The 18,529-nt window shown below is 41.7% G+C and overlaps 1 protein-coding gene across 2 annotated transcripts in view; it reads left to right on the top strand.

The window, feature by feature from the left end:
• PKHD1 (PKHD1 ciliary IPT domain containing fibrocystin/polyductin) overlaps positions 1–18,529 on the top strand; it is a 4,356,595-nt gene that overhangs the window by 890,039 nt on the left and 3,448,027 nt on the right. For both annotated transcript variants that reach the window (XM_069605754.1, XM_069605755.1), the window contains exon 28: positions 2,758–2,888. In XM_069605754.1, the coding sequence (XP_069461855.1) occupies positions 2,758–2,888 (131 nt within the window). The remainder of the gene's footprint in view (positions 1–2,757; positions 2,889–18,529) is intronic.

Here is an 18,529-nt window from a genome sequence, read left to right on the forward strand (position 1 = left end):
GAGATGCGGAATGCTGGAGGAAGCATCATCTGCATTGACAAGGCTAGAGAGCCACGGAGCAGCAGCAGCTCCCAGCGCTCCTCCTCCATGGGGAGTTAGAGACTTGCAATAGCCACAAAGACAATGAGAAGACCTAGAGACTTGAACTCTATATTGCAGTGAATACAACTGTGCTTTGCTACTGCCTTCATTTATGATGCCATTGTGCTCATCAATAAAAATCAAGCTTACAACTCTACGGAGGGTTTGCTCCTTTTATTATACATATTAATTGGTGATGAGGAGCGGACGCAGACCCCGCAATCCACCATGCAAGGTGCAACGCCACCACTGCCTTTTCTGCAAACTCCAGGTAGGCCCACTATTCCATGGCCTCAAGGGAAACGGTTATTTACAACATATGTGGATGCGCTGGGAGGTGTGGAATACATGGCAGTGAGGCGCAGGGCAATGTGCCTAAATGCTTCAGGAGTAGTAGGACAACAGTGTTTGCCAGTCTCACACCAGAATTGGTGGCGGGAGATGATGATGTGTACAAGGAATCCGTGAGGAGGATCATGAGATGATCCGCCAGCAAAAAAAACACAGTACTGCACAGAATTAGATCCTATGGTCATAAACAAGAGGCTTCTGATCCCGTGGACGACTACCTCACAAAGCTATGAGAGTTGGCGGCCCTGTGCAACTTGGGGCAAATTCATAAAGCATGATTTGAGACTTGTTGACAACCCACACAAATAGCAGGGAGGTGCAGGACAATTTCATCATGGAGAAGGAACGCAAGCTGGACAAAGCCATTGAGATCTTGAGAGCTGTCGAAGAAATGGCGGGAAGGTGCGAATAGTTCACCGGTAACTCGGGTCCTGCAGGAGTCCAGGCCATAACGTTTAGAGGGAAGAAACAGAAACAACCAGCTGAACCCAGAGAAGGAAGGTTGGGGAGGAAGGAGCTCTTCAAATGTCACAGCTGCACTAGTACAAAACACTTGGCCAATGACAGGGAATGGTCTGCGAGGGACAAAAAATTCTCTGTCTGCAAAATGATTAGCCATTTTGCGATTGCGTGCAGGTGGCGCAACAAGAAAGTGAACATCGTACATGTGGAGGAAGGTGAGGAAGGAGACACGTTGCCCGAAGAGGACGGAAGACCCACTGTCATAATGGTTAACAGCTCGAGGGCCAGGACAGAAAAGCCTCATTGCATCATCAGAGTGGACTGGATGGAAATGAAAGTAATGGCTGACTCAGGGTCCGACTTAACAATACTGCCCATACACACATATAAGGAGATGATGGCAAGTGATAAAGTAGAAATACTCAGCACCAAACAGAAGCCCACAGTGTTTGGAGGCACCACAGTAAGTTTGCTGGTTTACATTAATGGCGTCATCAAATTCAAATGAAGGGAGGCCAGGACCAGAATGTATTTGCCCAGGGTTCTGGGGTGGGATGACCAAGTCAGACTAAAGATTAAGTTGGATCCCAGTACAGAGGATCAAGTATTGGCAGTCAATGCAGGAGGAGGGCCGGTGTCGAAAGAAGATTTCTCCAAACTGTTTTCTGAAGGGCCATATAATAAGATCATAAGATAATAAGATAATAAGATGTGTACAATAATAAGATAAGCTTATCAGCACCGTAGTTTCCGGACAGGTATATTAAAGGCCTGCATGCCTGAGGTGATGTGGCTGACATGTCGGCCCTTGCCAGACACAGCGGCCACAGTAAGCAGACTGTCACTGAAGCATCAGCACCAATATTAACGGTGCCGGTGCTTCCATGTTCCCCATTCCCATAGAGTCCCGTTAGACTCTATGGGAATGGGGATTTATAATTTACCAGTGCCTGACTTTCCGAACCGCCAGGGTTGTCATTCTCCAGTGTTACCGGCAAGTCAGGCGCCGGTAAATCATTACGGGTCTGGCAGAAACTTGCCGGTAGTACCGGCACGGACACCGCCGATCTCGTAATGAGCCCCAATGTGTCAAACATGTTTGTCTCTATTTAACATGTTAGGATTATTACTAAGCTGCATGCCTGTAATGACATGGCCCTGTGGTGTGTCTGGGTCTTGAAAGTAGAACAGTTCATAGGGCAGGATTTCAACATGTTACATACCAGGTGTGAAATAGTCACCCAGCCTTGCCTTTTTGGCTTACATCTAATGCATCTGGTAGCCGCAATCCGGTAGTTGCAATTATGCATTCATCAACGGTACAGGAATGCATAAAGGCATGTGGGCATGTGTTAACAACCTGATTTAAGATCTCAATTGAAGATATGTTGTATGAAACACGAGTGTGAATGTAGTAGCTGGGTTCGACAAGTGGGCAATGGTTTGTCTGCATTTCTAAATGCGAAACAAATATAGCCTACAAAAACCGAACGATTTACCTAGTCAAAGGAGTGTGCAAAGCAAACACTTCAATTAAATACATAAATATCACTTAATTTATGGGAGACCCCTGACATGGTCACACTTGTACACAGTGGAGGCTGCCGCGAAGCAACATTCTCCCCATGACAGTGCCACAGATGAAAGACTGGCAGAAACCAACGTCATTGTCTTCTCCCTTTTTGTCATCTGGTGAAAGTTTACTGTTGAGCATATTGCATTTATTGCCTGCCTGGCCGTGTGGGCCTACAAAATAATCACCATTATTTGCATTTTGCATGATGTTAATTTTCAGTCGGTCGAGGAGAGAGCCATAATTTGCTGAACATTGTTGTATATAATTGGAAAACATTATATTTTTAGGAGGTTCCTGGGTCACCCTGAAAGGTATGAGTTTGGATGGTGCAGAACAAGTATTATTTGGGGTGCAACCTGCTTACATTAATTTCAACACAAGCAACTCAACGGTGATTGTATGCAGAGCCCCTGCTAAAGTAAGTAGATTGCACTTCATCTTACATTTCCATACAGCTTCCTCTTAATGTTTCAATTAACTTATCATGCACTGGCTGTCTCATAACATGCAACATTATCAACCATCTGTATGAAATATGTTATTGATTTAGGTCCCTAACCAAGCCGGGTGTGACTCTCCAGTGTTCATGCAAGAGTGAAGGGCCCTGGGGCAGTGCTCTCCTGACGTTCGTGTAAATGAACGTCATCTGCTTGTCAGGAGCATAAGTTCTGTAAATTAAAACATAGTGAACTGCATGTGAGGCTAACGAAAAAAAAGACAAACATGTAGCACAGATAGCCTCACAATGCCACAAACTAGTTGGTCACATTTAAGGTTCCGTCTCGAGAGGATAGATCAGGGGCAACATGCTTGCCTTGGAAGCAAGACGACACGGAGCAACACAGGTTCAATCCCCAGTTCCGCACTTAGAATCGTCTACGTATTAAGCGCATTATAAATAACCTATCATATCAAATCAAAATGACCCACGCCTTAGTAGAGGCACATTAGAAAGATCATCATCCCTAGAATGGTGCTAAAATCTGACGAAGGACAAACTGGACATGTTAGTCACATTCAACACTTAATTCACTTAAGCAGGATGGGATGGATGAGGCTATGTCCTATCTGCTGTACTGGAAGCAATCGAGAAACAATACAATATACTATTACTAAGGAATTCAGGATGGGTTTACTCCAATTGAAACATGGTCCTTCATATGAGAGTTCTGGTCATCCATCACATCCCCTAAACAAGGAACACTCTAAGTAGTTAAACACAGTCAACACCTGCGGGTTGTGTCACGTTTTGCAACTTGGTGGAGTTGTTGCATGCACTTATGGAAAGCAACACTTCTACTCTTGAGCACCTGGCATGTTTGCTATTAGTAAGCAACATTGTCATGTGCCTATCACCAGAACATTTGAGAACCTACTATTGTTCTCCTTGTGTAAATGATCAACATTGAAAGGACCTGATTCACAGAGCGTTTTCCTATGGAATTGCACCATTCTAAAACGCTTCTGTGAATCAGGCCCTCAATGTCAGTAAATATCCCTGCACATTTTTCTCCCTAAAACAGCAAACATTTAAACTTACTATAAAGTGGTTATAATACTGATATAATATATGTTTTCTTTTTTGTTTTTAAATAAAATGTCTTCAGTGCACAAGGTACTTTTACATAATTATCAGATACAACACGGAAACAACATACTATCACAAATACAATTCATTTTTGTTACGATTAAAAAAGTGCACACAGATCATCATCTCTGAGTTATCACACACATGGTCCAGCCTTTCTCTAATAATAATGTATGAACATATCGTCATCATTGACAAAAACATATACAGTAAAAACCTGCATGGCTTGTTTGTTGGACCCTACACATGGTCAGCCCTCTCCACAGGAGATGCTAGGCCATTGGCCCCAGCCCCGTCCATCTTCCATCACGTGGGGTCTGCTGGGCTCATCATCCCCAGGGAACCAAGGTCAAGTTTGCAAATAGTTACTATGTGAGACAATGCTGCTCTATCATATGGCATGCACCTGGGAGGATCGGGGACTGGCACAGGGGGAGGCTTAAGATCATGCTGACCCACACATTCTTCACTCATTCTGTATCACACTATCTACACCCAAGTCTTCCACCCATGCTTTGGACTATAATTTATTCCACCCTGTACCTCACATTACAAATCTTTGTCATTATGAAATAAGGTGGAATGGTTGTGTTATTTTAGATCTTTTATGGCAGTGGGTTTATGATTGTTGGTCTGCGGTCACCTACTATCGTGGAATTCAGGGATCTTGGAATGGGACAGTTGTGGGTGTCTTAACTCATGGTTGGCTGGGTGGGGGTCGGAAGCCTGCTTTGGCCTGGTTGTGATAAACATGCACTGTGAGGCGCCTGGCACTTGTCTCGTGGCCTTGCATGGCACATTCCTTCTTGGGATAACACGTAGTAACAACAGTTGTGGAACAAAGAAACGTTTCTATGAAGGCTAACAATGTGGGTCTCTTTATTATCAGCACTCTGGCCTATTCAGCTTTCTTAGCTAGGTCCGTGGTCTGGGTTTACCATGCAAACATGCAGGCCCGAATGCTTCTACCACAGCTACAAAATGTAACATCTAAGCGGACACCACAAACAGGGTAAGAGAAATCAGCTACTGCATTGGGGAAACTACTAGTTGGAAACTTTATATTTCTCTAGGACTGACCTGGGCGACTGCGGGTTGGGACTACACCTTTGAGCTCATAGCGGCTTAGCCCTAGGGAAAGCGTAAAATATTGCTCTGCTATGTAGAGTGTGTTTTATTGCACTCAAATACTGTTAAACTCAGGGGGCACTATTTAAAATGTCAAAGTTATACAATGCCAAGCTGAAAATAACAGAAAAGGCTTGCATCGCTTTACAAGCTCATGGGGATCTTGAAAGACTGTGCGAACTGCAGCAACCACATATGGAAGCCACTGCTGCAGAACACAATGCAGTACCAACTGCTGTCCCCAGTGAAGATGACCCCCTATGGGAGAGCATCAAAGTATACTTATGCTGCCATAGAAGACAGTGGTAACAAAGGGGAACCATACAGGGAGTTGGCCCTTGAAACAGAAAGCACTCCCAGTTTGTATTCTGAAGAACTGGGAACCGGTCACGACTCCTATAATGAGGCTCATGGTCAAAGTATGGAAACAACTGGTAATGAACCGCCCCAGAACATTTGCTAATTCAAAATCTACGTCTGCTGATAACGACAAAAGCGCTGTGGCAAACATCAGCCCATGCAAAACATAGAGCCCTGGGTTAAAATCATCAACTAGGCTCCCTTCACAACAAACAATGAAGATCAGAGTATATTGGACCAGTGTTTTGAGAAACTCTGCAATGACACGGATGGCATAAGGGAACTTTCCCATTGAACAACTAAAAAAGGTATCCTGCACTGCCAAACAGAAAACCAAAGACTTGGAATGGGTCATGAACATGATCTGAGTCCTCTAAAAAACTCACTAACAGATCGCCAGAACCCACAAAGATTCAGACAAGCTCAGTCTATTCCATTAACTGACAACTACTTTACCCCTAAAACCATCACACTGAGAAGGGACTCTAACATCATGCCACAAATGGAAACCCTTGGTCCAGCCTCGATTTCAGCGCTTCACTTTTAATGCCCTAAAACTAAACTCCTTGGATCAAGGGTTGAACAAACTGTTGGCATACATGCTGGAAATTCCATGTCAGTGTAAGTCTCCAGGTGTTTACCCTAGAACCATAGAAAGGGTGGAGGAATTGGTACCCAGTATGACTGAAAATCAATCACCACAGGAGGTACGGGTGGAAATGAGGTCTGCCCAGGAGGACATAGAACAGTCGATGAGAACAAATACCGAATCTCCAGACAGCCTTACTCTGCTTGTTGAAATATACCTCAGGGAGAGGCAAACTGTTCAGGAGGAACCTTGTCCGGTGGAGGAAGTACACACAATCAGTGAACCAGCAGGAGAGGAGAGTGGTCGAGAAGGCTGGATAAAAGTGAATAGACATAATAGAAAAGGAAAACCCCTAAAGAAGAAAATGTCTAAAACCTGCCAGCCCCAAGCGGCAATAAATGTAATAACTCCAAAGATTTCATCAGTGCTCTATCATGAGAGGTGAAGGTGCAAAATGAGTCGCAACAAAACCCAAGACCAAGTACTGCAGGCAACAAAGGACTTTGCTGTCAAAAACAAAAAGCAACCCAAAATAACTCTATTCCTGGAGAATCCAGAGGCTCCGAATGTTGATATGCCTTCTCAATAAGTTATAAGTGCTAATTCCTCGGAAGAGGTGCAGGCAACTTCAGCTGACCAGATGTGTGTGGTGTTTCCCTCGAGGGTTGATGCTATCCCGGGCACGGTGGGCATGGTGGCTGCTGCTGTTCCCTCCCAATTACAGCAGTCGCCTGGTCGTACAGTGCTGAAACCTGAATCAGAAATATTTCAGGGAACCATAACGAGCTGGAAGAGTGATGCACAAATATGTGGGCCCCTTCACATAAACAGGGGTCAAATTATAGAAGGCATTGAGGCCATCCCTCAGTTACGGACACTGAGATCAGACGATATTCAAAGGGTTGCATTTCCAAAAAAGGTGCTTTGAGATCAGTTTGTTATTATGTCTCCAACTTGATTGCACAAAGCTCGCAAGTCTCCCGGCTACCAACTGGGCTAATTAAATACACAAGTGAAGGTGGAGGCCTACTTAGCCTCTGTACAGTCACCACAACCTTTTGATATCATTGCATTAAACAAACCTGGAAGCTAAATAGCAACGAGACCAGATCTAGAAGAATGGTCCTGGCTGGAATCTGCAATTGAAATGTTCAGGAAGACCAAGGCTAAGCAGTCAAGCCTTTGAGGAACAAGTGCAGCTACCATAAACTTGATGGTCACTCTGGACCAGACCTAAAGACGGCACCTGTGATAATGCTACAAGAAACCATGGCCATAAACACTTTTGAAATGGAAGGGTTGCACACTTACTGCATGCCAGCAACTAGAGGCCTAAAAGGAAGACCCACAGGTGGACTTGCAACTGCATTTGACCTAAATTGTGACTGCACATACTCCAAGTTAAAGGTCAGGTCTAAAGTCCTGATGGCAATGAATTTTTACTTACCTGTTTAAACGCAGATATATTGATCGTAAATGTGTACTAGAATTAAGCAAATACTAAACTTGTAAATTTACAGAAGGAATTAGATCTCCTATTTACGGAATGGTTGGGTAGGGGTAAAAAAGAGTACCTTGTTGTGGCTGGGAACCTCAATGCTACCTGTGTCCCACCTCAATCGACAATGGACCCCACAATGCAAAGAGGATTTCCACCCAAACGGTGCAGCAGGGGGCCGCTTGGATCAATACTTTGTGGTGTGGGACCTTTTGGTCGGCCTACCAGGAAAAATGGAGCTGAATTATTTTTACACATGGATTAGGGGGTTAAAGAAGTCATGAATTGACTACTTCTAGTAGCGGAGGATCTAGGTTGTCTATGTGAACCTTTGGTGAGGGGGGATATCCTGGACAGCAATCTATACCCTATAATTCTGTCCATGCGTTTACCAAATTCCATCTAACATCTTCAATATGCTGCAGCATTTATTACACCAGAGGGGTGGGGGTTCACAATGAAATGAAGCACCAAATTGTGCAACATTTTCACCACTATATGGGAAAACGCGCTGCTAAATGTGGAGATGAAAGGAGTCAGGATAACTGCCAATGACTATAATTATAGCGTATTGGCGTGTATAAAACTTCTTTCAAATAGGGGCCACATGAGTGGAGGTAAACAACATAAGCACCCTTACAATATAAAGGTTAAGGAGGTGAAGCAGACCAAAAGGGTAGCTATCATAATCTCCCTTAAAACTACCACTGATAGAAGTGCATTCAAAGAGGCTAAGAGACAGATTATGGCAAATTACAAACAAACCCTCAACTGCATTGGTCAGGAAAGACTCATAAAACAAAACCAATAGGTTGTTAAAATGCTCATCCACAAATATAGTGTAAACATTTGGAGAAAAATAGGGGGTGTTTGTAAGGGTGTGCAGAATTATATTGAATGTAACATCACTGCACAGGAGTGGGTAAGCTGTATCACCCAAAAATACTCTATGCCACATGGTGATGAAGGTCAATTACCTTTAGCCAAGTTGGGGAAGGAACAGAATGACTTTAAGTGGCAGATTGATGATGTACTGGATATTTTTCTTTTTGTTTTTTTTTTGTTACAGTTGGTAAACCAACTTTTCAAATATACAATCACCAGATTACATAAAATTACATAAGAACAAAGTATAATTTTCAAAATATAAGCTTCGACAGAGCAATAGTACAGAACCCAAATATTTAGCAATTCCACAACAGGTTTTCAAAGGAAATAAGTGTCTAATAGAAAGATTGACTATTCAACAACATATCAACTAAATACCTCATTCTAATAATCAACCTGCTCAATTATCACAGGTGATAGTTGCCATATATAGTCCAAGATGTCTTGACTCTTATAACTTGTGTTGCTGTCTGATTCTACAATTTTTCTACATTGGGCACTATTTACACTCATCAATTCCGGGTGTTATGTCGGAAACACTATATTTAAAAATTGGACAATTGCAATTTGTACAGTTATCCTCTGATTTGAAAATAATACATTCCATATTTGATCATAACCTAGATGACTCTGAACAATTAATTTCTTTCCAAAGCATTTTAACCTTATATCATTCAACGCAGAGCATTCGACTACAAGATGTTGTAAGGTTTCTATCTGCTCCGTAACTAGACAGAACCAACAGTAATTCTGCTCCCTCGGGAATTAGTTTCCTTCTGAACAAAATGTTCTTTGTTTCATACTGATTCAATCTGAATCTCAAAAGCTTCTGACGAAACAATTGGGAGGGAGATTTTAAAAAGTAATCTGATATGACTTCATGTTTTTTAGGGCCGAATGCAATGGTGTTGAAGTCTTTAAGTTTAGTGCACATCGCCATGTTTACAACCCAATCATGTTGATAGATGAAAATTTTTGCACGATCCGGGTTAGTTAAAAGAAGCTCAATTGTTACAGATGCGTCAGCTGCCGCATTTAAAGTGTGCCACTTACTTGGAAAGCCATTTTTGGATTCAAACAAATTCTGGGCAATAGCATTCAAAAGGGAGGGTTTCCCCAAGCCTTCTAATAATTTTCTCAAGAAGGTGCACGGTTTCCATACCACATGCGAATACAAAGATACTAAGCCCAATTCAAAACGCAGGATCGCTAAAGGTGTGCCAGGTGATAGTTGTAACACTGATTTCCAGTATTTGCTTCCAAACTATTCCAGAATTTATGGTCCTGGGGAATGGAGGCTTCTACACCATACAAAAGAATTGGTATAACCTTTGATTTATAAAAAGAGACTATGGGCCTGATTCATGGAAGTGTTTTATAATGGTGCAATCCCATAGGAAAACGTTCTGTGAATCAGGCCCTATATGTTTCATTGAAAACTTCCTGGATTTCCTCAAGAGGATCTTAGATTGTGATGTCAAGGCATTTAATTTAGATTTGATTTCACAAGTTAACATAGTCACTGTTTTTCTGTGCTCAATATACACACCAAGATACTTGTACTTCGAGATTACCAAAAGTTCACGTTGTTGTAGGAACCATCTCAGGTGATACATTTTGGATGTATTATTATTGCACACTAGAATTTGTGATTTGGAAGTATTGATGATTAAATGTTTGCCAGAGCATAAACTTCCAATTGTGTCAACATATTCTGAAGGCCAATGGGCGTTTGTGACAACAGGAACAAATCATCCGCATATAATAAATACAGAATCTTTTGACGGCCCATGCGAGGAGGATCCGCAATGCAATTCATTAAAGCAGGGCCCAGATCGAAGATGAAAAAATGAAACAGAAAAGACGCAAGGGGGTCTCTGTGCGTTTGGATTAGAGCGGATAATTTGCCATCAAGGTTCAACTTTACACGCATGGATGTAGCTGAGTGTAATAGCATCACCAGATTAATAAGTGATGGAGGACATTGATGGCGACTAAGTTTTGCAAATAGCATTGCTCTGTCTATAGAGTCAAAAGCGGCTTCAAAATCAATAAAGCCTAAATATAATGGAGACCTGCTATCAACTTGTTTAGATTGTATCATTGAAAGTGCCATGATATTTGGAGTTGTGCCCATGCCTTTCACAAATCTAGACTGTAGAGGGTCTTTCAGTCGACTTTCATCTGGGGCATCTAATAGTGAGATTGGAAAATAACTCATAGGAAGCTGACGATCGTCCTTCTTATAAATTGGAACAGTAAATGCTTCAGTCCATGATTTTGGCAATTTTTGATGTTGATTTATGGCAGAGAATATATTAGAGAGAATAGAGCTCCTGATTTCAGGATGTTCTTTCATTACGTAGTTTGAAATCCCATCGGGCCCCACAGCATGCAAGTTATTAATCACGTGATTTCAGTCTGATCAAAGTGTAGTTGGAATCCGGAGTTCCATTGCAGTGTAATTGGAGTAATGGAGATTGGGGGTGGTGCGTACAGATTTTCAAAGTGTGCTACCCACTGGTGTACGTCTACCACCGCAGTCTGCATATCCAATTGATGTCTATTGTTCGCCTGATTTAATGTTGCCCACATTTTTGATATATTTTTCTCTGCCAATATAGATAACATATTGGCACCATCTCTATGGTAAAGTGAAACTCAATGTCCTTTTAGCCAATTATTATAGGTCAAACGCACTCTTTTGGTGAGAACTGTTCTGATGGAAAGGGGAAGCCTTGATAATCTTCTTAGCTCAGCATGATACGCCAGTTTCCTAAGGTATATGGCTCTGTCAAAAGTATGCAAATGAGTCTTACTTTTAAGAATGGAAGTTTTCGACTGGCTGAAAGCTTGCATAGCATTGCAGTATACCAGACCCATATTGGAATTTTGACAGTTATCAGTTTCATTCGAGTTATGAAGTAGTCGATTAAAATGTAACAAGGCATTCTCCATCCATCATAAATGGTTCCTACCCCCATTTACCTCCAAACATCCACCCTTCCAGACCTTCGGCTTGTGATCATTAATTATTATCAGTAGCTGCCAACTGGCACATAACAAATTGTGATCACTCACCACAGAGGGAGTTACATGAAATGATTGCATTGCTAATCACAGTGCAGAGTTTACATATACAAAATCAATTGTTGATGAAGAAGAACCTCTGTGCCAGGTTGAAGCAGGGGGGATGTCTGTGGCGAATGCACCAGTTAAAATGTGCATATTTCTAAGAGAGACTAAGGATTTCCACCAAGTTAATTTCTCACTATGGCGGACACCATCATTTACAAAACAGTTAAAATTCAAGTCACCAGCCAAAATCAGTTATAAAATACTTTCATCTGCGGACACTATAAAAAATAATCCATTAAGGTCCCTGAAGAAGCAGTCAATTGAAATGGCTACCGGATTCCAATAAATGTTAATTATTGCATAGACACCACCATGAATAACCGCTCTAGCAAGCAACATATAAGCATTCAGTGCCGCCAACAGTTTTGATGAGGAACCAGGTTTGTCTTTTAAAGCTACAATTAGACCTGTAGGTGGTCCACCTGCTGCAGATTTTACAGCGGGATTCAAATGAACCTGATGATCCTCCCAAACCAAAGAGGAAGTCAACCATGTTCCCTGTAGGAGGGTTATATCAATTTTGCTTAATTCACAGTCATCGTTGCTCAAGAGATGTTTGAATCCCTGTGAATTCCAGCTAACTAGAGAAAATCAGTGATGTCCTATAGAATGAGTTAGCTAATTCATATTTGAGTTGCAATTACAAACACGTGTATCTGTGACTCGCAGCAATTGCTTCATAGTTGCCATAGCAGGCAGGAATGGTGGATTTAGACTTTGTTGCAAATTCCTTGCTGCTTGCTACTAATGGTACGACCACACTGCCCACCTCTGCGCTCAACAAGAAACCCAAATCAAATAGAAGGCTTTTTGCCTGCCAAACAAGATTTTGGACCACTCTGGATTGCATCCACATTCGAACTGCACTTAGATTTTGCTTATTTAAAAATTCGACCAGAGTTAAGTCTACAGAAGTAATATCCTCCAATGACAGGGTATCAGAAAAGATTGCCAATGCTGCTCTTTGGTTGAGATCATATTGAGGGCAAGGAGCAGGTCTGCATTTTAAAAGTAAAGAGCACAAAGCCGGATGGGGTGCCACCTTCTCACTTCTCTTTTTCCCCAGGTCATTCTTTGTCACACTAAGCAAATCAGCCCTCTCTCCCTTAGTATTTGAGCCCAAGTCTCCCAGTGTTTTCTTAATGAGAGACAGAACTGCATTAGAGAAATCAGTGGGGGAGTTCATCTGAGACTGTCTGACAACAGCGGAGGGATTAACCACTGCTGTTGAGTCCTTGTTGAAGTCTATAGGTGTTAAGGCTCCTGCGGAATCTCGAGGAAGGACAGGCACTGCCCCATTTATACAAAACTCCACAGGAGTATGCTTCAGAGCTCCCAGTGATTTGTCACCACTTTCAAGCGTCATACAAGGCAAAGCGGGGGGGGGGGCATCGAAGCAAGGAAGGAGAGGCTACGACTTTGCATGTAAGCGTCCACAGCCTTCCTTATTTCTGCTCTGTGGAGAGACACATCACACATCTTGGAGGAGATAGAAACCTCACTTTCACTGCCAACACCAGGTCTAATCATTGGGAGTGAATCGGTTGGACAAGAGTTGTGAGGCTTCAGTTGGGAAATTTCCTTGACCAGATAGGGAGCAGTCACCAAAGGGCTAGATACATTAGGTGTTTTCCTTAACTTGGCTTGAGACAACAATGCATATTTCTTCCTGATTATATCAGATGTGTTCACCTTTTTTTGGCATTCATTGGTACAGAGATGGCTTTCACAAACCGTTTGGAAGCAGCTTTTCCCGTGGGTTTGGGAGCCGGTTGATTTTTAGCTAGCTTCAATTTTTCCTTCTTTTCCACCATATTACTAGAAGATTGCTTTTGCGGAGGATTCGAAACTTTGAGCACCTTATCTGAATTACTATTTTCAGAATTAAAGATATAGTTAAGTTTCTGCGAGGTGCCTGGTTTTAAAGGTAAGACACACTGCGACAGAGATAAGGGCCTTTCTGTATTTCGAATTTAGGGTGCAACTGCCTCTTCATAAATAATAGAGTTAAAACAAGGTAAAACACTCTCACACCCATCAATTTGAGACACACTCACAGACACACGTGTAGACGGGAGAGAGGGCTCCTCAGTGCTAGTTTGAGAAGCTACTGAGAGCACGGATGTTTTCTTACACAGGTACAACCCAGAGACCATTTCTTGGACTAAATCACCCTGTTTTGTCACTTTTTGTTCCAGGAGGCAGTATATATTACTTAAAGAATTGACAGCCAAATTTAACGCCTATAGCAACACATCCATCTGAAAAGGTGTAGAATTCAGGTGGAAGGAGGTGTTGGTACCCCATGCGTGTACATCAGTGTAGAAAGAAGTCTTAGTGCCCAAAGTGCATAGACATGGGTTGCCAATTGCCGAATGGTCAGGTGCCACTATAGAGACACTAGAACTGTCAATCGAATCCGAATCTGAATACATCATTGGAGAACAAGATAAATTATCTGACATATATTTATCTGAAAAGACAGGGCTATCAGTGTCCAAATCAATAACCACAGCATCACTCCCCGTCTTAGCTGTGTCTACTGGAGCAGCAGAAAAGTTTACAACGGGAGTCAACAAGTCTAACAATGCAGAGTCGGAAATTGATGAATTGTGGAAGCGGGGGCGTTTACCCACGATGCAAATCCTTGTAGCCGTCACAATAGAAGCAGCCGATGGCAGCCGGGGGGGCTACGAGCGGGATTAGCACTCGAAAGATCCACACCCGAAGATCTCCCTTCCCTGTGCATCGGCCTATTGTCAAGAGGCCTCTTCGCTCTATGTGCTGAAAAAGACCCATTGCAAAACATGCGGATATCCGCATTCACAAAGGAGCCCTTTTTGCATGGACCGCTAACCAGAGTCAAACACTCATGGGTTTCTGAGGGAGATGAGACACGTGAGTTGTCTCTAACAAGCACAGGAAGAATTCCTAATGACATACCTGTTTTTTAGGGATTTAGCTGACATTTCAAGACAGATACAGCTGAATTTACAGAAACGAGGAAGCCACCAGCCTCTCCCGCCGCCTCGCCTCCTCAGCGAAGAGACAAAGAGGTGATTCCTGGTGCTTCCCACGGTGCGCGCGCTGGTGCGCGCGGGTTGCTGTTTTTTAAGCCTAGCCCTCCTGTGGGCGTGGCTTAACCAAAACACACGGTAACGCTCAGTTTTGAGCAGATTAAAGCTTTGGTGAGTTCGTCGTAAGTTCACGAGTGAAGTTCACAGGTCAAACAAGAAACGCGTAGCAGGAGGTGCAAAGAGGTGCTTCCTGGTGCTTCCCTCGGTGCGCGTTGATGTATTAGATAATTGTCAAGGAAAAACCATTGAGGGTTCCTGGCCCTGATAACATCCCTCCGGCTTTCATTGAAAGGATACCAGAGGCCTGGGCCAGCCGCCTGTGGGAGTTTATTTATTTGTTTATTTAGTATATATGTAACCAATTGGTTTTGTATATACAATATCAAAGACAATCCAAAAAAATTAAAACATTAATACAACACATATAAATAGATAAAATACAAAAAGAAAAGTGCAACATGCATACAATATAAAAACATAAAATGTTTAAAAACTGAGATAGCTATACAGCTAATTCCCTTAACTCACACTATATATCTCAACATCCAAATAAAAACATACCTTATGATAATTGGTTTAAAATATCAATACACTTCCAATAAAACAGAGTGGTAAAATACAAATAATTCACATCATGTCCCTCCATAAGAAGACCCCAAAATGTTACTCATCTTCTATGTGGCAGGGATAACACCTCTCAGACCAATTTCATTGAATAGTAGAATTAGAACTTGGGCGCAGCCTCCCGGCAAGGCTTTTATCAAGTTGTCGCAGGTCCGGTACGAGAGCTTAATAGATTTAACATGTTGAATTGGGAGACTGCTTTCAATTGCACCTAAGGCTGGATATATTATGGCTGATATCTCTGATTGCCTATCTATTTTTGCTACTGCAACGATTTTAATCATAATGAAATTTTTTATTAGTCACAATATTTGTACGTTCAACCATTGTTTTATACTTGCGTTTGGACCTACAACTCTCAACAAGTTTCGACATCATACAGGAGAATGCTATGAAATACTCATCCTGGACAGAGGGACTGGATTCATAAGACGTGATGGTATAGGCTGACAACAATTGTTGGGCTATGATATTGCCCTTCTCCACATTATTTTCATTCCACAGAATGCAATTGTGGTTTATATTAAGGAAGATGTTACCATTCTGATCATAACTGGCTGGTGGAGTCACAGGAAAAAGGGTTTTTAAGAGGACACACAAGGGAAAGTGGTCACTCTCTTCTCGGGGAACTATTTCCATGTCGATAATCAGGGATAAACCTTCTGAATTAACAAAAAAGTTATCAATTGTTGATGAACTTTTACCTGATGCATGTGTATATTCCATGTTAGCAATACCCGGGCAAAATCCATTTAACATGGTGAAATCATACCCTCCAAGGAGATTTGTCCATAGTTTACCCTGGCGATTAATGTGCAGTGTATTCACTGCGGAGGAGTAAATATTGTCATGGGATTCAGGAGGTTTAATAATTTTTTTTGCATTAAAGTCACCCATTAGCCACATGGGACAGGAATGGGAGGGACTCTTAATCAATGTTTTTACCAGTTCTAAATTAGTTTTTGTGTCTAAACAGTTAGGAGGGTAATACGTATTTTTCACTAGGATCTTCCTTTTACCTTACCTCAAATTCTCAACATCGAGGCTGAGACGAAAAGTGGATTTTAAAGGCAGATGGGAGCCATTGCTAATATCCGTATAATGTTGACTCATTAACAACATGAATCGCTGATGTACGAGGATCACCGAGATTTGCACTAATATTCTTATTATTACTACTGTTCTGGGTACTAGTAACTCTTGGTGGTTCTAAGATCCTGGTTTCACTAGGATCTTCCACTTACCTTGTGTTAAAAATGCTGCCTGTATGTTAGGAGTGCTATCTTTAAGTCCTACTAATGTCCAAGGATGTTTCACAAAGAGAAGTAATCCTCCTTTTGGACGACCACGCAAACTCTGAGTTGATGCCTGCTGTAAAGTTAACCGGCCATCAAACTGAATTTCATTCACATGTCATGTGTCTTGTAAAGCCACCAGCATAACACTGTCCATATTTGCAGCCAATCCATGTTCTGCAAATATGTGGGAGAACCCTTGTGTCAAACATCAAATTCTCAACATCGAGGCTGAGACGAAAAGTGGATTTTAAAGGCAGATGGGAGCCATTGCTAATATCCGTCTAATGTGGACTCATTAACAACATGAATCGCTGATGTACGAGTATCACCCAGATTTGCACTAATATTCTTATTATTACTACTCTTCTGGGTACTAGTAACTCTTGGTGATTCTAAGGGTTTGATGTTTTCAGTAACCTGGGTATTAGAAATATTTGTAACCACTTTTGTTGAGGGAACTACTTCCTGAGGTTTAACTTGAGATAAAATAACTAGTTTAGATAGATATCCTAATCTAAAGAGATCATCTTCAAAGCCCAATACAAAATCGAGGGTAGAGGGTAATATAAACCATATGTTAGTGATGAATTCAGTAGTGTACTCCATCTGATCAACAATCGCTATGTCGTCAGATTGTATACCACATATTGGGACAATCAAGTTAAATATCCTCAATACTGTAGCTTGATTCAAAGGGTTTAACTTCAGATTACTTGAGACAGATTTCAGTTGTAATGCTTTATCTAACTCACTAGTCTGCTCTATTTTATCACCAAGATTTAAGATAGGATAAATTGGTTTAGCTTTATTTGGTGCCCACATATCAATTAAATTATTCTGATTATTAGAACGGGCAAGTGTAAGATTTGTTTCTGTGTTCCTTACACTACATATCCCCACAGCCTTTGTAGTTCAATCGGACAGACTCTCCGACAATGATTTGTTCCTAGTATTGACAGATCGCTGAACGCTACACAATGCAGTATCAGTGTCAAATTCCCCATCAATACAAGGCACATTTACAGGCATCGTATTAAAACTCATAGGGGCAGATTCACTTCCAATTTCCAAGATTGGTGCTAGATTCACTTTGATATAATGCCGATTTTTGTTTTACCTTTTCCACACAACATATTGCAAGTAGGCAGTTTCTTGGAATACATAAAAGCCTGCGACATGACCTTGGTTTTCAGTTTTTTCCATTGTTTTGCAAGCCCTTTTTACTATTGATCACATTGGAGTACTTTATACTAGCACTATTGCCAATGATGTCGGCAGTACCCAAGGGTATATTTTGATCACAAAGTCCCATTTCAGTACCAACATCTTTTAATGTTTTGTGTGTTGCGATTGACACTTTTCGTTAACAGTACAGACTGTACGTCAAAATACTTAATGAATTATCCAAGGCCCAGAATATTAGATGACATACTAGACATACTATCTTCAGACTTATTGTCAGTCGTATTACTTATAGGGGGATCCAATCCATTCCTAGCATTCGGAATAACTACTCCCTTGCAGTATGTAGAATCAAGAGACAATGGTTCCATGAAATTATTGGTATGAGATGCAAGGTTTTTACTTTCTGCAAAAAGACATTGGGTTCTATATCCGTAACACCTGGTGTGGAAGTGCTTTCTCTCTCATCTCCCATATACTCTACATCTGATAAATCCAGATTAGAAGCATTTAACTCAATCAAGTTATTCACTATCACAGTGACATGAGTTCAGTCGACGCCAATAGCTATCTTAGATTTCTCAACATGACAAGTATTACGGGGAGCCACCCACCTCTGGAGTACATTCTGTTTTCTCATCCTGTGGGTTGGATGTGACTGTATTTAGAACATTCCCTTCTTTAGATTT

The sequence above is a fragment of the Ambystoma mexicanum genome, chromosome 4p (assembly GCF_040938575.1).
Source record: "Ambystoma mexicanum isolate Mex_15411 chromosome 4p, UKY_AmexF1_1, whole genome shotgun sequence".
NCBI classification, from domain to species: Eukaryota; Metazoa; Chordata; class Amphibia; order Caudata; family Ambystomatidae; genus Ambystoma; species Ambystoma mexicanum.